This window comes from Heterodontus francisci, chromosome 18, assembly GCF_036365525.1.
Source record: "Heterodontus francisci isolate sHetFra1 chromosome 18, sHetFra1.hap1, whole genome shotgun sequence".
NCBI lineage: Eukaryota > Metazoa > Chordata > Chondrichthyes > Heterodontiformes > Heterodontidae > Heterodontus > Heterodontus francisci.
Window position 1 is genome coordinate 48,938,424 of NC_090388.1, and position 21,860 is coordinate 48,960,283.

Below are 21,860 nucleotides of genomic sequence, written 5' to 3' on the forward strand. Positions count from 1 at the left end.
TGAAAAATTCTCAGCCATACAGACAAGGAAACTCCCAGGATTTCCTTTTCTGAATACTGTCCTGTGCATAATGCAGGAAGGTGTGCAGGTATGGGTGTTGGTTGAAGAGAGCATCGGACTTTTGTTATGCTCCCTCTATGATTGAAAGTCTACTTACTCTGACTATCTAAACTCTTACAAAGAATAATTACTTTAGCAGCATACATATAGCTATTGGTCTCATCGAACTGCATTCGAGGTCCAATCACTGCTGGCTGAAGAGGAAGGTGAAAAATGGCAGATAAGAAAACAACTGTACAGAGCACAAAAGACTAACTTTATTTTAAAAGGAACGCGTGTCACTCTTAATTCAACACCTTACAACAACATGTAGGCCAAATACAACAATCTTCCTCATCACAAGATTGAATACAGCTTCATCACTAAATAATTCATAGAAATCTGACAAGAATATACCATGTTAAAAATGTAAATCAGAATCTTCATTTCAATACCATCCACGATGGTTAGTGGAGGGCAAGTAAAAGACAGTACATTTCAATAATTTGCACACTGATGCAGTACACTAGAATGCACACTGAAGCCTTGATTTGAATTCCTGGGGCATTGGGGGGGACTACCACCACTTTTAGAAAAAAAATTGTGATGCTCCTAATTGCATTTTAGGAATGGAATTTTAATATCCCCATGGCCCCCGCCTGCTTCCGGCGGGTACCTCTGCCAACTCTGAAAAGTTTAAAATGGAGCATATCCGGAATGTACCAGTAAGTATCAATCACTTTATAACCACCTGGCACCCCATTCCCATCGGCTGGCTGGGTTAAAATCGGGCTTCAGTTTCTGAGCTCAGTCACAACCTCTGCAAGAGGGACCCAAGAGGTGCTGATGATTTAAGAAATGGGTAAATTCCAAGGTAAAATGTAGAAAAAAACAGAAAATTGACATATATTAAACAATGAGAATTTTTTGGTGCAGAAGGTGTACTCGACTGATGTCTGGATTATGGTGGGGTGGGGGGGGGGGGGGGAGGTGGAGGGTTATCTTGTGAAGAAAGGTTGGGCAGGTTGGGTCTGTATCCACTGGAGTTTAGAAGAATGAGAGGTGATCTTATTGAAACATATAAGAATCCTGAGGGGAATTGACAGGGTCGATCCTGAAAGGATGATTCCACTTGTGGAGAGACTAGAACTAGGGGACACAGTTTAAAAATAAGGGGTCACCCATTTAAGATGAGATGATGAGAATTTTTCCTCTGAGGGCTGTGAGTCTTTGGAATTCTCTTCCCCAGAGAGCGGTGAAGGCAGGGTCATTGAATATTTTTAAGGCAAAGGTAGGTAAATTCTTGACTAACAAGGGAGTCAAAGATTACTGGGGTAGGCGGGAAAGTGGAGTCGAGGCCACAATCTTATTAAATGGTGGAGCAGGCTCGAAGGGGCCAAATGGCCTACTGCTCCTAACTTGTGGATTTGTGGAGGGGCTGTACCAATTTACCTTCTCCTGAGCTGGTGATTTACAATGGGGTGTATGGTTGCCAACTCTGGTTGGACATATTCCTGGAGGTGTCATCACATGACTCGCTCCACCAACCACCCCACCCCAACACTTGTGCCATTGGTCACCCAAAATGTCTATCCTCTTGATGCACTGCCTTCTTTTGCCAATTGGAAAGTCTATTAGACTCTTCATCACCTGTTTGGATGATTCCTCACTGTCAATAAAACAGTCTTTTCCCCCATGTCCAATATTTTTATAGCTAGTAAATAAAGGTGTTCAAAGAAAATTTAAGAAACACAATTTTTAAATGCCCCTTGACCTTTCTCCTGGATTTCTCACAGCAGTGTCCTGGAAATTAATTAGTCTTTAATTACTGGAGATGCCAGGGCAATCCTGGAGTTGGCAATCTTACTGGGGTGTGGTTCCAAAAGTGCTATCCTTTCTCCATCTGTCAACCTGCTGAGAATGAACAAGGTATTGTACTTAATTTGCGATTGGGTCTTGCGTTGGGGTGGGGGAGGTGCATAACAGTTGAGTTAAATTCTTGTTATGCCTCATGATTGAATAGCCTGTGAAGATTTATTGGTGTAGGCTCACACACAATGAATGATCATTTATTTAGGAATACTGAAGTCTGATAAATATGGCTTCAGGAGGGGAGTGACAGAAAAACATTTTAAAATAATGCATTAAAGTAACAACAAGCAGTACGTTGACTGTCAGACATGCAGTTTTGGCTCACTAAATGACTGACAACATTTTCTATAGTCATTTTTGGGGGAAGAACTTTCCTCCTTATGTACACTTGAAAAAAACAGAAAATAAACATTTCAAATGGTCTTCTGGTAGCCAGGCTTTGTTAGTGGATCTGTTAGGCATGCTACAATTAGAAATGGCAAATAGTAAGAGAATCCCATTTATTTGAACTCTTTGCACAATACCTTCCTGGGAGCTCAGATTATGCATTGAACAAAGCCAATATTTTATGGCTGCATCTGTTCACATGTTTGCATTATTTTGTTTAAATTTATGCTGTAATTTTCAACTCTTTAATGTTAAGATATTAAGTAGAGAGAGAATAAACTCACGTGACAAGAAAGCATTATCTTAGTACAGTCTGACTCATTGGAGAAGCACAATGAGAAATCTTAAATTACTGTAAATCATTTTTTTTAATGTTAAAGATTTGGAGATTTGCATTTATTGATTTGGGACTTTTAGAACACTTTCTAATTTAAATAATATGTCATCTGTTAATTTTTCTTGCTCAATGAAACCCTTTGCACTAATGAATTACTATGGGCTGTCCCTTGTTATCTGTTCATTGTTGTGTTTGTAACCATAAGCACTGCTTCAGTCCATGTCTCCGCTTTAAAGACGTCTGCAAACGCGACATGAAGTCCTGTAACACTGATCACAAGTCGTGGGAGTCAGTTGCCAGCGATCGCCAGAGCTGGCGGGCAACCATAAAGGTGGGGCTAAAATGTGGCGAGTCGAAGAGACTTAGGAGTTGGCAGGAAAAAAAAACAGAAGCGCAAGGGGAGAGCCAACTGTGTAACAGCCCCGACAACCAATTTTTTCTGCAGCATCTGTGGAAGAGTCTGTCACTCTAATATTGGCCTTTATAGCCACTCCAGGCGCTGCTCCACAAACCACTGACCACCTCCTGGCGCTTACCCATTGTCTCCCGAGACAAGGAGGCCAAAGAAGAAGAAGACTCTATCACAGTGCATGTCAAAATGTTTCTTCCGAGATGCACCACTGAAGCATCATAAGGATTTTGAAAGCCATCTACGTGTGAACCTCACCTACATAGCTTTCCTCAAGGCTGATTCAAGCCAATTGTCACCAGAGAATTAAGGATGAAGAAGTCTGTTCAGCACCCTTCATCCATCCTAACATCACCCATTGTAGCATCCACTTGTTTCTTAAATTATTCCAATAATTTTGTCTCAATTATATTTGGAGGTTTAGTTCATAATTTGATCACCTTTTGAGAGAAGAACAATTTCTTTATCAGTCCTAAAATAACCTATTTATTAGTTTGAACCTGTTTTCCCTTGTTCTTGTATAGCTCCACAAGATCAGCTTTCAAGTGCCTCCTTTTTAGCCTGAAAATCCCAAGTTCTCCCAGGTTTCCTCGTAACTCAGACCCTGACACGAAGATCAGTCTCATGGCTCTTTGCACTGTTTTCCCATCTGATTTTTCCTTTCCATTGAAGTGTTAGGATTAGAATCAGGGTTAGTCAATGGCCAAGAAATTCTTTTACAACCCATTTTACAGCATCACCAAATGTTAAAATTAACCTCCCAGAAATGTTGCGGTATTCCATGTTGTTTTTAGTGTGTATCCAAATGTGGAAACAATTAATTTCATGCCTGAACCCACATCTTTGATGCTTTTTTCGCCACAAACTTCAAAGAAACCATGTGTTTGTATGAACCAAAGGAGTTTACAGCACAAAAGGAGATCACTGGCCCACTGTGTTTTGACTGGATCTTTGCTGGAGCAATCCGATTGGCCTGATTTCTTCCCACAGCCTGCATTTTCATTGGCTTCAAATATTTATCCAATTTTCCTTTAAATATTCAATAGATCTGTCTCAAGCACTCCCCATGGTAAAGCATTTCATGTTCTAACAATTCTCTGTGTAAAGAAATTTTCCCCATCCTCTCCCTTCACTATTGTAGTGATCATTTTAAATTGATGATCCCAATCAAAACTCTTCATATTCTTAAAAATCTCTATTAAATCATCTTTTAGCCCCGTGTGCCAGTCTCAGTATCTCATCTTGCTGCATAACTATGGATTCCCACCCTTCGTATCATCATATTGAAGGTTAAATTTGCAAGTGGCTTCACAGTTTGCTTCTGGGTAAAGTATGGAAACTCAAGATTCTCATTGATCTCATACATAGGTACAATAAGGAGAACATTTTGAAATCTAAACTTATGCTGTCATCTTGCTTGTGTCAGTAGTTGCTGTAATTATTTCAGACTGGTATGGCTGGATGTGATGAACTGAGAATAGCATCTAGTTGCAGTTAAATGTAGAATGCAACTCTCTGGGCAATTCCCAATTGCATACTCTCCTCCTCTGGAGCACCCTACAATCCTCTATAGATGATGTCAGTTAGGAAAGAATCCTACCCCTGACTTGTAGAGTCTGTCAAACTAATAGAGATGGGGAGGTTGTGATAATTTCTTCCCTGGTTGGTAATCATCCCCATATATGCAGTCCAGACTGGGGAAGCCTTCACTGCTGTTTACTAATTAAGGAAGAACACTGGAGATCTGTGCTTGTCTAAAATGGTATTGACCCATAGAATTAATTTTTCGCTTATTTCTGTCTCTTGTACTCTCTCTGAGCAAAGTAATCAAGAATTAGAATGAGAAAAATAAAACATCTGGGATTCAAATTGGAACTGAATCAGGAGAGGAATAAGAAAAGTGATTCTGGACGGGATTTAAAACTGCGTATGGAACTGAAATGTATGAAAACATAAGAATGAGCTAAATGGGTGGTTGGATGGAATGTACTGGTTTTGTCATCAGAATAGTGATCAGTCCATTTTGTATAGTGTTTTTTAATCCAAATAAATGTTGATTCTCTGATAACAGCATTCCATACGACACACAACAAACTGCTTTGAGAGATAAAGTGCACAGTTACTCACATCACACACACTTACATCTGCACACACCTGACATAGCAGGATTTTCCTTTTGCCTCTCTGCCTAGTTGGAAAACAATAGCGCATTTTACAGCTTGTTATCCATTAATTGAAATGAAATGCCCATTGATCTATGTAAGAGTGTTTGCATTTCAGACTCCAGATGTTTCCATCTCTAATTCCCATCAACCTTTGAGAACAGTTTGGCAGGTGCCTGGATTTCCAGTTTTATTTATCTATTTCAGAAATGAGAATACTGCAAAGGGTTAATCAGAAAAGAGGCTGGCAAAGGACTTCCTTAGGTTCCGAATTGTCTCTGCTTTTGCTTCATCTTCATTGGCTCCAGTACGCTGAGGGGGCTCAGTAACACTGAAGCTGTTTGTCAAGGATTGTGATTTGCTGAAAAAGAAATTAAATGGGGAAAGGATTCCATTAGCTGCAATACTGGTCATGTTCTTGGATTATCTAAATGCAAAACCTATTGTCCATGTACTGAAAAAAAACAATTTCCACCTTTAAAACAGTGTAAATAGTTCCCAATATTTCCATTAGGAATATCATAAATTTGAACGACTGATATTTTGTGCTCAAAGGAAGGGGAATTAGGAAGAGGACCATTTTCCCATTTCAACCACCTAAAGTGTTACCATCCAGCACACCTACATCAGGTTTATCACGATTAGATGTAAAATTCCCTCAATTCTGATGTAACAATTTACCTTAACCCCAATCTCAGAACTACACGTTTACTGTGCTAGTGTGATATTTTCATTACCCGCAGCAGATATCTCTGTGGCCCAACTGACAGGCATAACGATTTTAAGAGTATATTTTACAAATTCACACTCCTGCTGCAGAACTCTGCACACAGAGCACATATCAAGTGTTCAGACGGGGAGTTTAGAAGATTTTCCACCTATTAATTTTGAATTAGTTAGACATTCCACGTCGTCCTGCGTTATAATTTCTACAGTTTTTTTTTGCAGCCAAAACTTCACTAATCGCAGATTTAATTGAGTTAATTCAATTGGTGGTGGACAAATCAGATTCACTTTTATCCTCATCCTACAACGTTCACAATAGAATGGCTCCATTGTCCTTTAAGATCACTTGCGCTCGTTTCCCATTATGATGCCAGTTTGGATGGTGTCACAACCATAGGGGAAAAAGTCTAATATGAATCTGAAATATTCCCAGCATCAATTTTAGAAGGAGAAAGATAAGCATGCAGAAGGTGGCTAAAGCTCTTTGGTGCAATGTACTGGATCTAATACTCTGCTACTAAATTACTGAACTTATTGATTCTCATGTCTGTAAATCCCTATATTAATGTTAGATATGACTGACAAAAGCATGATAGCTCTTGCAATAAAAGACAAGACAATGGGAGCTATTATTGTATCAAGTGCCTATTTTGGAAGATTAATGATCTGGTGTTGCCTTAGCTTGGGATACCTGTGATGCTGATAGGAACTACTGTTTTTAGCAGTTGGATGGCAGTGTGATGATGTACCAATATGGCATACCACAGAGAAGTAGGACATGAGTTGATGCCTCATCCCTCACCGGTTGAGCTCGTGCAACTCAGCGCTCTCTCCAGAGGACACAATGCAAGGAGAGAAATGTTGGATTGGACATCCTGAACTGTTCTTGTATAATTCACAGTTGCCTTTTAGAAACTGTAAGAAAGTCCTTTAGCTACCAGCATGGCTGGGAAAGAATGGGGGGAGGGATGATTTGAGGGGCAGAACCACAAAGGAGGAAAAAAAATGCTGTTTAAGATATTCAAAATTTATCTTTTTAAAGCTGTCTCTTTAGACTACTTACTTGAGCAGTGGTTGGGGTGCTGTGCTCTGTTGCTGTAGCGTTGCTACCCCAGATGCTGGTTGTGAAAGGGCCTGGCCCTGAGCAGGTGGTCTAGACTGCTGTGCAGAGAAAGCTCCAGGCTTGAATGACTGATTAGGAGAGGCGCCTGCAGATTTGATCTGTTTTGGAGAACCTGAACCTGGAGATTTCTCTTGCTGATTTGTGCTGGATTGAGGGTTCTGGGGCTGCTGGCCCTGCGGAGAAGGCTTTTGTTGTGGCGCTGTGTTGGAACGCTGAATCTGAGGGCTTTGGGGTTGTCGTGGGCTTCCTGCATTTAAGAAAAAGAACACAAATTTGGTGAAGTCTGATTTCTTTCTCTCATCCCTTTTGCAGTATTTCCTCCTAAGTGATCTCCAAACTTTCTGTGGCCTGGAATGACTCATCCTCAAGTATTTTGAAACTTTTTGGTTGAAGACTTTCCAAAGGCAATAAAAGAAACAACAGTTCATCAGGCGGTGTTGATCATAACAGACTTCTCCTGGAGTTAAGGCAGGAATGTTCTGTGACATTATGTCAGGCTAGGAGCAACATGCATGATTTCTGCACGGACAAAATTCAGGGCAGCTTTAGTCTATGCTCAATGGGTCCAATGTGCAAGATAACTAATAAAAAAAAAAACTCAAGCGGATGACTTGAACTGAATTCATAGAATCTCTGAGATTGTGACCACTTTGTTTACCAAACACATGTTTCTCTCCAGCATTCTTTTAGCAAAAGCAGGATGAGGAGAGTTTTTTTTTAAATGTATTTTCTTGTGCAATAGACCAATCCTGGCCAGGCAGGCCAGCTGCTCCAGGGCCTCTACCACTACAGTAACTTTCTCTTTGCTTTGCTTTCATGCTTGACAGCTCTGCAGCTGGCACCTGCCCTAATTTTGCAGTCCTCTGCTGCTGAGCTTGGGTCCTAAAATCAGCTGATTTGCAGGACACAATGATTTTGTGGAGAAGAAAAATGATAGGGAAAGGGAATCTGCTGGCATCAGTCTCAATATAATTCTAATTGTACTACTCAGGTCCCACGTTAGATTACTCATTCTTCAGGTAACCACTGTCCCTACTTGCCTCACTCATATTAAATGGGTGCTTGACTCATCCACTAACCTGGCCTGCTGAAGTTAACATTTTTAAAGCCAGGTCCCAGTTACAAAAGTTGGTACTAAACTTGTGGTTTTTTTTTCTCCAGCCCCCCACCTCCCCCACTCCACCCCAGGACCAAAGCAGTAATGTTTATTCTGATTTTGTTCCCTGAATTCATTTCTGTTGTTGTGGAAGGTTCCAATTCTTCATAAGAAGATTTCTGCTCCATGACTTGCCCTGAGCCTGGTTATTTCCTGCTACAATCAAAGTTACAGCAAAGAAAGGTGCTGCTGACAGGAATTCTTGACAGTTCTACGATCTCTCCTCAATAAGGATGGGAGGACAACAAGTACAGGTGCACAGACAGATGAGTCCACACCTTTCAGTGTCCCAGGACCTGGAATTCATAGCCCCACACACATACCTAATCATGTCAGAAGTTGCCCCCATTTCATTAGAGATGTTGTCATTGAGCTACACCCAAGCTGCAGGCTGACCTGCAGACAGCTGCTATTACACAAATATCTCCTTATAGTTGTGGAAGTTGTCACGGCTTTTTGATACTGGATTTTTCCAACCCACGCCAACCCAATTTTGTGACATACAATCTCGGGGAAAATAATAGAGCTGTGCTGCAAGCCTTATTTTAACCTTTAACCTCTACTAAAATGGGGTAAACCGCCCAGACTTGGCTTTTGAAAGACTGCATCCTTTCCATTCCCTGCATCCCAGGTTTTGTGAAAAGGAAGCATCAACTTTCATTGATTGACAGGGTTCTTCTCAAGTGTAAAGTCCCATAACATAGTTCCTATATGAGCATCAGGGCTCTTTGTATGAACCCCACGGCAGAAAATGTTTTCATTGAATTATTGTTCAGATAACTGACCACCTTCACCCACACCCCCACCTTTGTTGCTCATCCTTCAGCAGAACCTTCAGTTGAAAGGATAAAAGAAAGCTTTGTCGTTCATATATTTCTGCTGTGCCACTGCACAATTTTTGTCTCAACACAGCAACTTCCCTGTCACGTTTTTCCTTCACTGAAAGGATTTTGGATTGAGTGACACTCATTTGTTTTAAAACATAATGAATTAACACAGGGTTTTTTAAAAATATAAGCTATAACTACAAGTCGTCTTCGACTACACATTAAAGACATGCATTAAAACAAGATTAGACAGGTTTCTGAAATGTTATACTTGATACAATTAGGGTCAATTGACTAATCTCAGATCCATTAGCAAGCATAGCCCTAATTCATTTTGAAAACAAGAGATGTTCACGCTAAACCCACACCCTGAATGGAGGAGAGTTAGCTGCTTTTTTTTTTACTGTCACTCCAACTGACAGTAATTTTGTCAGGGTTGAGGGCAGTTTCATTTGAACTGAAATGATTGAAGTGTCCCATCATGCTCCCTGGCTTCACCTGTTTGATAAATATATATTAAAGGCATTTGCTGCATAAGTTCTAAGTAGAGAAAATACTGAATTGCCTTATGACAGTCTGGTCCAAACCCCTACCTACTTGTTAAATTATACACACCTTGAGGTGGTGGACGAGCTTGGGCTGGCTGCCCCCACTGGGAAGCGGATCCTGGTTGAGGATGCATCTGTGTTTTTGTTGACTGAGGCTGGACCTGTTGAGGATTTAGGAGATGAAGGTGAAAATAGGGAAACTGCAGTAGCTGGGCAATACATTTTATCATCATTGGTACAGTTCATTATCCCCTGGAGAGTAGCGGCTCCTGGTTAGTTCAATGAAAACCCAATCTACCCTGAGGAAGATGATTGAATAGTAGAATATAATGAAGGCATAGTCCAGGCAGGGAAAGTGATTTTTAGTAACAGTCCTGGGAACTGTGAGATACACATTACCATCGGCCTATTTTGGAAAAATAAATTTTCAAAGTCACAAGGGTCTCAGGAAAATATTGGGCTGAGGGAAGAAAACTGGTCTAATATTTTCCTTCCTCCCCAGTAAACCATTGAATCGTAATAGAATATATATTTTTAAAAGACATAAGTTTGCAATATCAATGGAGAGAACACCCGGCCACCGGAAGATTTGATTTGTCATTTGGCTGGGAGGAGGAAAGAATTGTTGTTCTTTATGATTGGTGAGGTACAACATCTTGCATTCATATTCTGCCTTTAACATAGGAAGCCTAAAATAGATGCAGAGCTGGAAGAGATTACAGGGACATAGGGATGGCGATGCCATCGAGAGATTTAAGTACAAAGACAAGAATTTGAGGCTTTGAAGGAACCAGGAGCCAATGTAGGTCAGCAAGGACAGGGATTGATGAGTGAGCAGGAACTAATGCAGGATAGGATACAGGTAGAAAAGTTGAATGAATTACGGAGCTTATGGACAGTAGAGAATGGAAGACCAGCCAGGACAGCATTGGAGTAATCAAGTCTGGAAATAACAAAAGCATGAATGAGGGTTTCAGTAGCAACTGTGCTTGTTGTAGGGACAAATAGGGTAATGTTAAAGAGGTGGAAGTAGGTGCCTTTTGTAATTAGAGGAGGTGGAATTGGAAACATAGCTCAGGATTGAACAGAGTGCTAAGGCTGTGAATAGTCTGGTTCAGTAGACAGTGGTGAGGAAGGGGGATGAAGTTCATGGTGAGGCTGGAGAATTGCAAATGTTACAGACACTTCTCTTGTGGAGTCATCAGCCTCTGCCTTCCCTTCACTGTTGGGTTTCTCAACCCCAATGGAAGCCTGTACCGAAACAGTTAATTTTCAATTGGGCTCCCAATTTCACTCCAAGGTTGGACACCAGATGCCACAAAACATTCCACTGTAAAATGGCAACGGATGCATGCACAGCAGTTTAGGAACAGATTTGATGGTTTGACCTCCCATCTGTCATCAGTTTGGTAATATTGAGGCCAAAGTCTCTGCCCATGTTGAAAACCTAAAAGTAACATCCTAAATACAAGAGGAGATGCTCTCCGCAGTTTTAGGAGTGTCTTGGAAATCAAATGTGTGCAACTCCCTAAACACGCAGGCTTATCCAGAGCATCTTTAGCAATGGTTTCTCTTTTCACTCGTGTTCTATCCAGAGTCCCCAAGTATCCATTGTTGGTCCCTTTTCTTTCTTATTGACATGGTACACTTTGGCAAAATTATTCACAGACTTGGTGTTAGCTTCGACATGAATGCTGATGACACCCAGCTCTACCTCTCCATCACCTCTCTTGACCCCTTCACTACCAACATTCAGTCTTGCAGGAGCTGACAATTCCTCCAGGTAAGCATCACAAAGACTGCAGCCATTGTCTTTGGCCCCAGCACAGACATTCCTTGTGGGCTAGGAGGAGCAGGAATCCTTCCTTTGACCACGCGCCACCCCTGCTGATCATGGCCTCGCTCATCTCTCTCAACTGCCAACCTCTACCATCCCATCAGCTTTGATGTCCTCCCTTACCCCCATGACCACCTCTTCTCCCCCGCCATGGTGTGCTCTCTCCCTACTCCTGCCACTATGGCCTCACATCCCTCCCACCCCTGCTGTAACGATCTCTCTCCCCCACCCCCCCACTTCCACCCCCTTACCCCACCCCCACCACAATGGCCAACCTTCCCCTCCTCCATCAGCCCTGATTGCCAAGAGTCCCCGTCTGTGACCACTTGCTGTTGGTTTCCCCCACTCCCTTAGGCCATCAACAAAATTATCTATTTGGCTGTCTGTTGGGTGAGAAATGGATCCAAAACATGCCAATGAGTTCCTACTGTTAAGGTTGTCAGATCTCTGCATCTTCAGCCTTGCTGGGTTCTTCAGCTCCCCCACACCCTCCCTGCCTCCCAATAGTGATCTGTTGGGAGGAAGGGCTTTTGTAGAACAGCTGCTGAGCTGAGGCACCTTCACAGGGAAAGAAAGGCACAACATAGAATCATAGAAAGTTTAAGGCACAGAGAGAGGCCACTTGGCCCATTGTGTCTGTGCCGGCCGAAAAACGATCCACTCATTCTAATCCCACCTTCTAGCATTTGGTCCGTAGCCCTGCAGATTACAGCACTTAAGGTGCCGATCCAGATTCCTTTTGAATGAGTTGAGGGTTGCTGCCTCAACTACCCTTTCAGGCACTGATGTTCCAGACCCCCACCACCCTCTGGGTGAAAAATGTTTTCCTCATCTCCCTCCAATCTTTCTACCAATCACTTTAAATCTAAGCCCCTAGTCACTGACCTCTCTGCTAAGGTGAATAGACCCTTCACCTCCACTCTATCCAGGCCTTTCAAAATTTTGTACATTTCAATCAGATCACCCCTCAGCCTTCTCTGTTCCAAGGTGAACAACCCCAGCTGATCCAATCTTTCCTTAAAGCTGCATTTTTCCAGTCCTGGCAACATCCTCGTAAATCTCCACTGTACCCTCTCTAGTGCAATTACATCCTTTCTATAATGAGGTGACCAGAACTGCACACACCTACTCAAGTTGTGGCCTAACCAATGAGTAATACAGTTTCAGCATAACCTCCCTGCTCTTATATTCTATACATCGGCTAATAAAGGAAAGGATTCCATCTGCCTTCTTAATCACCTTAGCGACCTGTCCTGCTACCTTCAGGGATCTGTGGACATTCATTCCAAGGTCCCTCACTTCCTCTACCCTTCTCAGTATTTTCCCATTAATCATGTATTCCTTTGCCTTGTTTGACCTCCCCAAATGTATCACCTCACACTTCTCTGGGTTAAATTCCATTTGTCACTTTTCTGCCCATCTGACCAGACCATCACTATCTTCCTGCAGCCTATCGCTATCCTCCTCGCTATCTACCACACGCCCAATCTTTGTGTCGTTCTTGATCATGCCCCCTACATTTACGTCCAAAGCATTAATATATACCACAAAAATCAGGAAACCCAGTATCGAGCACTGCGGAACACCACTGGAAACAGCCCTCCAGTCGCAAAAACACCCGTCCAGAATTACCCTTTGTTTCTTGTCACTGAGCCAATTTTGTATTCACCTTGCTGCATTTCCCTGGATCCCACGGGAGTTTATTTTTTTAACCAGTCTGCCATGTGGGACCTTGTCAAAAGCCTTGCTAAGATTTATGTAGACCACATCAACTGCATTACCCTCATCTATCGTCCTTGTTACTTCTTCAAAAAATTCGATCAAGTTGGTCAAACAAGATCTTCCCTTAACAAATCCATGCTGACTATCCTTGATTAACCTTTGCCTTTCTAAGTGACAGTTTATCCTGTCTCTCAGAATAGATTCCAATAATGTGCCCACTACTGAGGTTAGTCAGACTGTCCTGTAATTTTTCAGTCTATCCCTTGCTCCCTTTTTAAACAGAGGTACAATGTTAGCAGTTCTGCAATGCTCCGGCACCACATCTGTATCCAGTGAGGACTGGAAAATGATGGTCAGACCTTCCACCATTTCCTCTCTTGCTTCTTTTAACAGCCAGGGGTACATTTCATCTGGCCCTGGTTATTTATCAACTTTCAAGGATGCCAATCCCATTAATACTTCCTCTCTCCCTATGTTTATCACATCAAATACTTCACACCCCTCTTCCTTAACCGCAATATCTGCATCGTCCCCCTCTTTTGCGAAGACAGACGCAAAGTATGCATTAAGAACAATAGATATAAACAATAAGAACTTCCGCCCCTACACATAGGTTACCTTTTTGGTCTTTATGGGCGCTACTCTCTCCTTAGTTATCCTCTTACTCTTAATGTATTGATAAAAACATCTTTGGGTTCACCTTGACTTTGCTTGTCAATACTCTTACACGCCCTTTCTTTGCTTTCCTAATTTCCTTTTTGATTTCACCCCTCCACTTTCTCTATTCCTCTCGGCTTTCTGTAGTATGGAGTTCTTGGAGTCGGACATAAGCTTTCCTTTTCTGCCTTATCTTACCCTGTAAGCTCCTTGACATCCATGGGGCTATAGATTTGGCCATCTCGCCCTTTTGCTTTGTGCGAACATGTTTACTCCGAACCCCTTGAATCTCCTCTTTGAATGCCTTCCACTGTTCTGACATTGATTTACCTTCAAGTAGCTGTTTCCAGTCCACTTTCACTAAATTGCCCCAATTGAGAAATCTAACTCCTGTTCTATCTCTGTCCTTTTCCATAATTATGTTAAAACTGACTGAATTATGATCACTACCACCAAAATTCTCTCCCACTGTGACTCCTTCCACCTGCCCAGCTTCATTTCTTAAAACTAAGTCTAAAACTGTACCCTCTCTTGTTGGACTTGCTACATACGGGCCAAAAAAGTTCTCCTGAATGCACCTCAAGAATTCTGCTCCCTCAATTCCTTCCACACTAAAACGATCCCAGTTAATATTGGGGTAGTTAAAATCTCCTATTACTGCCCTGTTGTTAGATTAGATTAGATTAGATTAGATTAGAGATACAGCACTGAAACAGGCCCTTCAGCCCACCGAGTCTGTGCCGAACATCAACCACCCATTTATACTAATCCTACACCAATCCCATATTCCTACCAAACATCCCCACCTGTCCCTATATTTCCCTACCACCTACCTATACTAGTGACAATTTTATAATGGCCAATTTACCTATCAACCTGCAAGTCTTTTGGCTTGTGGGAGGAAACCGGAGCACCCGGAGAAAACTCACGCAGACACAGGGAGAACTTGCAAACTCCACACAGGCAGTACCCGGAATCGAACCCGGGTCCCTGGAGCTGTGAGGCTGCGGTGCTAACCACTGCGCCACTGTGCCGCCCCATCTTGCACTTCTTAGAGATTTGCCTACATATCTGCTCTTTTATCTCCCTTTGACTGTTTGGGGGTTGCTAGTACACTCCCAGAAGTGTGATTGCCCCTTTTTTGTTCATTAGCTCAATCCATATGATGAACCTTCCAACATATCATCCCTCCTCAGCTGTAATAGTTTCTTTGACCAAAAGTGCCACTCCCCCTCCTTTCCTATCCCCCTCCCTATTGCATCTGAAAACCTGTAACCAGGAACATTGAACTACCATTCCTGTTCCTCCTTAAGCAATGTTTCTGTAATATCTATGATATACTGCCATGTGTCTATCTGTACCCTCAGCTCATCTGCTTTATTTGCTATACTCCTTGCATTGATATAGATACTCTTGAGCACTGCCAAACTCTTTTTTTTAATTTTCTAACCTTTGTTTCCTCTGTCTTCCAGACTCATCCATTAATTTTCTGCCTTCCATTTTCATTTCTGATTTTGTCCCAACTGAGTCTACCCTCAGGACTCCATCCCCCTGCCAAACTAGTTTAAACCCTCCCCAACAACACTAGCAAAACATCCCGTAAGGAACTCAGTCCTGGCTCTGTTCAGGTATAACCCATCCGACCTGTATGAGTCCCATCTCCCCTAGATCCAATTCCAATTTCCTCCTGCGCCATCTTTCCAGCCATGCATTCATCTGTCTTATCCATCTATTTCTATACTCACTTGCGCCTGGCACAGGGAGAAATCTGGAGATGACTACTTTTGAGGTCCTGCTTGCTAATTTCTTACCTAGCTCCCTAAATTCTGACTGCAGGACCACATCCCTTTTTCTGCCTATGCCATTGGTTCTGATGTGGACCACGACTGCTGGCTATTCACCCTCCCCCTTCAGGATGCTCTGCAGCCGTTCAGTGACATCCTTGACCCTGGCACCGGGGAGACAACACACCATCCTGAATTCACGTCTGCGGCCACAGAAACGCCTGTCTGTTCCCCTGACTATTGAAACACCTATCACTATGGCTCTTCCAGTCTTCCCTGTAACCCCCTGTGCAGTTGAGCCACCCTTGGTGCCATGGACTTGGCTCTGGCTGCACTCCCCAGGTGAAGCATCACTTTCCTCAGTATTCAGAACTGAATACCTGTTGGAGAGTAAGAAGTACTCGGGGATCTCTTGCGCTACCTGCCTGATTCTTTTTGACTGACAGGCAGTCACCCATTTCCTCTCTTCCTGCATACTCTTAAGCTGTGGGGTGACCACATCTATAAACATGCTATCCACGTAGCTCTCATCCTCACAACTCTCATCCTCACGAATGCACTGCAGTGTCGCCAGCTGCCGCTCAAGTTCCAAAACCCGGAGCTCAAGCTGCTGCAATTGACAACACTTCCTGCACAAATAGTTCTCCGGGATACAGGAACTATACTGGAGCTCCCACATAGCACAGGAGGTGCACTCTCAAGGTTGAAGCATCCCTGGCATTCTTTTATTTATTAGTTGACCCTTTGCTACTGCTAACAAAAAACCTGAACAATACTACAACACCTTAGAATTATTTATAAAACCTTACTAGTACTGATAAATCCTACTAAAAATCAATACAGTTCACTAGTTAAAATAAACCTTACTCAAAAAAAACTCACCAGCTACTCACTTGTTCCTTATTATTACTTAAATTTTACTTGTTTTTAGTCTGCCAGTTGTTGAGATGCTATAACCCAGCTACTTACTGATGCTCTCTAATAGCAGTTACTCACCAACCAATCACCTTGCAGCTTTCCTGTGATGTCATTGTTCACTTTTTTTTTTCAAACTCCTGCATGCCTGGACTCCTCACCGCTGCTCTCCAGGAAGGGCTTCTTATTATACTTCCTGGTGGTCAGATTGACACTGCCAGTAGGAGTGGACTGGATCCAGCTGCTTAGTGCACACTGGTAGGGGTATGATGTGTGAAGGGATGCAAAAGATGGAGGAAAAACACACAAAAAAGGATGGGAATAAAATCTAAAGAAAGGCCATGTAGCATGGGGTTCCCAGGTTCAATCCTTGTTCAGTGCTTTCTAAGTTGATCTCAGCTAGGGCATTTGCAAAGGCATTCAATTAGCAAAAATCATTTTGCATTAGGAGGTGAGAAATGAGCCAGGACTTGTGCTTCTGATCCCTATCCAATTAATCTTGTTGTAATAGAACATAGAACATAGAACATTACAGCGCAGTACAGGCCCTTCAGCCCTCGATGTTGCGCCGACCTGTGAAACCATCTGACCTACACTATTCCATTTTCATCCATATGTCTATCCAATGACCACTTAAATGCCCTTAAAGTTGGCGAGTCTACTACTGTTGCAGGCAGGGCGTTCCACGCCCCTACTACTCTCTGTGTAAAGAAACTACCTCTGACATCTGTCCTATATCTATCACCCCTCAACTTAAAGCTATGTCCCCTCGTGTTTGCCATCACCATCCGAGGAAAAAGGCTCTCACTATCCACCCTGTCCAGCCCTCTGATTATCTTATATGTCTCTATTAAGTCACCTCTTCTCCTCCTTCTCTCTAACGAAAACAACCTCAAGTCCCTCAGCCTTTCCTCGTAAGACCTTCCCTCCATACCAGGCAACATCCTAGTAAATCTCCTCTGCACCTTTTCCAAAGCTTCCACATCCTTCCTATAATGCGGTGACCAGAACTGCACGCAATACTCCAGGTGCGGCCGCACCAGAGTTCTGTACAGCTGCAGCATGACCTCGTGGCTCCTAAACTCGATCCCCCTACTAATAAAAGCTAACACACCATATGCCTTCTTAACAGCTCTATTAACCTGGGTGGCAACTTTCAGGGATTTATGTACCTGGACACCAAGATCTCTCTGCTCATCTACACTACCAAGAATCTTCCCATTAGCCCAGTATTCTGCAATCCTGTTACTCCTTCCGAAGTGAATCACCTCACACTTTTTCGCATTAAACTCCATTTGCCATCTCTCAGCCCAGCTCTGCAGCCTATCTATGTCCCTCTGTAACCTACAACATCCTTCGGCACTATCCACAACTCCACCGACCTTCGTGTCATCCGCAAATTTACTAACCCACCCTTCTGCACCCTCATCCAGGTCATTTATAAAAATGATAAACAGCAGTGGCCCCAAAACAGATCCTTGCGGTACACCACTAGAAACTATACTCCAGGATGAACATTTACCATCAACCACCACCCTCTGTCTTCTTTCAGCTAGCCAATTTCTGATCCAAAGCACTAATTCACCTTCAATCCCATACTTCTGTATTTTCTGCAATAGCCTACCGTGGGGAACTTTATCAAACGCCTTACTGAAATCCATATAGACCACATCCACGGCTTTACCCTCATCCACCTGTTTGGTCACCTTGTCAAAAAACTCAATAAGGTTTGTGAGGCACGACCTACCCTTCACAAAACTGTGCTGACTATCTCTAATGAACTTATTCTTTTCAAGATGATTATAAATCCTATCTCTTATAACCTTTTCCAACATTTTACCCACAACCGAAGTAAGGCTCACAGGTCTATAATTACCAGGGCTGTCTCTACTCCCCTTCTTGAACAAGGGGACAACATTTGCTATCCTCCAGTCTTCCGGCACTATTCCTGTCGACAATGACGACATAAAAATCAAGGACAAAGGCTCTGCAATCTCCTCCCTGGCTTCCCAGAAAATCCTAGGATAAATCCCATCTGGCCCAGGGGACTTATCTATTTTCACACTTTCCAAAATTGCTAACACCTCCTCCTTGTGAACCTCAATCCCATCTAGCCTAGTAGTCTGTATCTCAGTATTCTCCTCGACAACATTTTCTTTCTCCACTGTAAATACTGACGAAAAATATTCATTTAACACTTCCACTATCTCCTCCGATTCCACACACAACTTCCCACTACTATCCTTGATTGGCCCTAATCTAACTCTAGTCATTCTTTTATTCCTGATATACCTATAGAAAGCCTTAGGGTTTTCTTTGATCCTATCCGCCAATGACTTCTCGTGTCCTCTCCTTGCTCTTCTTATCTCTCCCTGTAGATCCTTCCTGGCTAGCTTGTAACTCTCAAGCGCCCTAACTGAGCCTTCACGTCTCATCCTAACATAAGCCGCCTTCTTCCTCTTGACAAGCGCTTCAACTTCTTTAGTAAACCACGGCTCCCTCGCTCGACAACTTCCTCCCTGCCTGACAGGTACATACTTATCAAGGACACGCAGTAGCTGCTCCTTGAATAAGCTCCACATTTCGATTGTGCCCATCCCCTGCAGTTTCCTTCCCCATCCTACGCATCCTAAATCTTGCCTAATCGCATCATAATTTCCTTTCCCCCAGCTATAATTCTTGCCCTGCTGTATATGCCTGTCCCTGCCCATCGCTAAGGTAAACCTAACCGAATTGTGATCACTATCACCAAAGTGCTCACCAACTACTAAATCTAACACCTGGCCGGGTTCATTACCCAGTACCAAATCCAATGTGGCATCGCCCCTGGTTGGCCTGTCTACATACTGTGTCAGAAAACCCTCCTGCACACACTGGACAAAAACAGACCCATCTAAAGTACTCTAACTATAGTATTTCCAGTCAATATTTGGAAAGTTAAAGTTCCCCATAACCACTACCCTGTTACTCTCGCTCCTGTCAAGAATCATCTTTGCTATCCTTTCCTCTACATCTCTGGAACTATTTGGAGGTCTATAGAAAACTCCCAACAGGGTGACCTCTCCTCTCCTGTTTCTAACCTCGGCCCAGACTACCTCAGTAGACGAGTCCTCAAACGTCCTTTCTGCCGCTGTAATACTTTCCTTGATTAACAATGCCACACCCCCCCCTCTTTTACCATCTTCTCTGTTCTTAGTGAAACATCTAAATCCCGGAACCCGCAACATCCATTCCTGTCCCTGCTCTACCCATGTCTCTGAAATGGCCACAACATCGAGATCCCAGGTACCAACCCATGCTGCAAGCTCACCCACCTTATTCCGGATGCTCCTGGCGTTGAAGTAGACACATTTTAAACCAAGCTCTTGCTTGCCAGTGCCCTCTTGTGTCCTTATAACCTTATCTCTGCCCTCACTACTCTCAACATCCTGCACACTGGAACTACAATTTAGGTTCCCATCCCCCTGCTGAATTAGTTTAAACCCCCCCGAAGAGCACTAGCAAATCTCCCCCCCAGGATATTGATACCCCTCTGGTTCAGGTGAAGACCATCCTGTTTGTAGAGGTCCCACCTACCCGAGAAAGAGCCCCAATTATCCAGGATATCAAAACCCTCCCTCCTACACCATCCCTGCAGCCACGTGTTCAACTCCTCTCTCTCCCTATTCCTCACTTAGCTAGCACGTGGCACGGGCAACAACCCAGAGATAACAACTCTGTTTGTTCTCGCTCTAAGCTTCCACCCTAGCTCCCTGAATTTCTGCCTTAAATCCCCATCTGTCTTCCTACCTATGTCGTTGGTGCCTATGTGTACCACGACCTGGGGCTGCTCCCCCTCCCCCTTGAGGATCCCAAAAACACGATCCGAGACATCACGTACCCTGGCACCAGGGAGGCAACACACCAACCGTGAGTCTCTCTCGTTCCCACAAAACCTCCTATCTGTTCCCCTAACTATGGAGTCCCCAATGACTAATGCTCTGCTCCTCTTACCCCTTCCCTTCTGAGCAACAGGGACAGACTCTGCGCCAGAGACCTGTATCCCATTGCCTACCCCTGGTAAGTCGTCTCCCCCAACAGTATCCAAAACGGCATACCTGTTGTTGAGGGAAACGGCCACAGGGGATCCCTGCACTGCCTGCTGGTTCCCTCTCCTTCCCCTGACGGTAACCCATCTACCTTCTTCTTTTACCTGAGGTGTGACTGCCTCCCGATAACTCCTCTCAATGATCCCCTCCGCCTCCCGAATGATCCGAAGTTCCTCCAGCTCCAGTTCCCTAACGCGGTCCTCGACGAGCTGGAGCTGGGTGCACTTCCCGCAGATGCAGTCAGCAGGGACACCCTTGGTGTGTGTACATGGCTGTTGGATGCCCCTCACAATCAAATATACTACCAACACTTGTTGACTAGGTGAACAATGGGCAGGATAGACAATTGGGCAATGTAATTGAAATTTGGAAAAGGACAAAGAGCAATCTAGAGTAAAAATACTTAACTGGGGGAGGGCCAATTTCAGGAGGGTGAGAACGGATCAGTTCTGGGTAAATTAGAATCAAAGATTGGCAGGCAGAACTGTAATGGAACAATGCCTTTAAAGAGGAGATGGTTCAGATACATTCGAGGTACATTCCCACGAGGGATAAAGGTAGGGCAAACAAAGCCAGAGCTCCCTGGATGACGAAACAGATAGAGAGTAAGATGAAGCAGAAAAAAGATGCGTATGCTAGATGCCAGCTTGATAATATAAGTGAGAACCAGGCGGAATACAGAAAGTTCAGAGGGGGGATAGAGGCAAAGAAAGAGTATGAGAAGAGATTGTCAACTAATATAAAACGGAATCCAAAAGTCTTTAGGCATATAAATCGTAAAGGGTTGCAAGGGCCGATTAGGAATCAAAAAGTGGATCTATGCATAGAGGCAGAGGGCATGGCTGAAGTACTAAATGGGTACTTTTCACCTGGCTTTACTAAGAAATAGATGCTGCCAAAGTCACAGTGAAAAAGGAGGTAGCTGAGATTCATGATGGGCTAAATATTGATAAAAAGGAAGTAATGGAAAGGCTGGCTGTACTTAAAGTTGTTAAGTTCCCAGGACCAGATGATACGTAACCAAAGATGCTGAGGGAAGTAAGGGTAGAAATTGCAGTGGCACTGACCATAATCTTGCAATCCTTCTTAAATATGGTAGTGGTGCCAGAGGGCTGGAGAATTGCAAATGTTACACCCTTGTTCAAAAAAGGGTTTAAGGATAAACCTAGCAACCAAAAGCCAAGCAGATTAACCTTGGTGGTGGGAAAGCTTTTAGAAATAATAATCCAAGGCAAAATTCACAGTCACTTGGACAGATATGGATTAATTAA

General features: G+C 43.3%; 2 protein-coding genes across 2 annotated transcripts in view; both read right to left on the minus strand.

Moving 5' to 3' along the window:
• The window catches only part of rtcb (RNA 2',3'-cyclic phosphate and 5'-OH ligase), an 84,840-nt gene extending 80,799 nt beyond the window's left edge, over positions 1-4,041 (minus strand). Inside the window, exons 1-4 of the mRNA XM_068050056.1 lie at positions 3,884-4,041; positions 3,172-3,255; positions 1,492-1,753; positions 192-254 (exon numbers count right to left, since the gene is read on the minus strand). Of these exons, the coding sequence (XP_067906157.1) occupies positions 192-254; positions 1,492-1,753; positions 3,172-3,255; positions 3,884-4,041 (567 nt within the window). The remainder of the gene's footprint in view (positions 1-191; positions 255-1,491; positions 1,754-3,171; positions 3,256-3,883) is intronic.
• Positions 343-21,860, minus strand: part of LOC137379610 (synapsin-3-like) — a 280,557-nt gene continuing 259,039 nt past the window's right edge. The window contains exons 11-13 of the mRNA XM_068050679.1: positions 9,654-9,747; positions 6,996-7,302; positions 343-5,567 (exon numbers count right to left, since the gene is read on the minus strand). Of these exons, the coding sequence (XP_067906780.1) occupies positions 5,435-5,567; positions 6,996-7,302; positions 9,654-9,747 (534 nt within the window). The 3' untranslated portion in view covers positions 343-5,434. The remainder of the gene's footprint in view (positions 5,568-6,995; positions 7,303-9,653; positions 9,748-21,860) is intronic.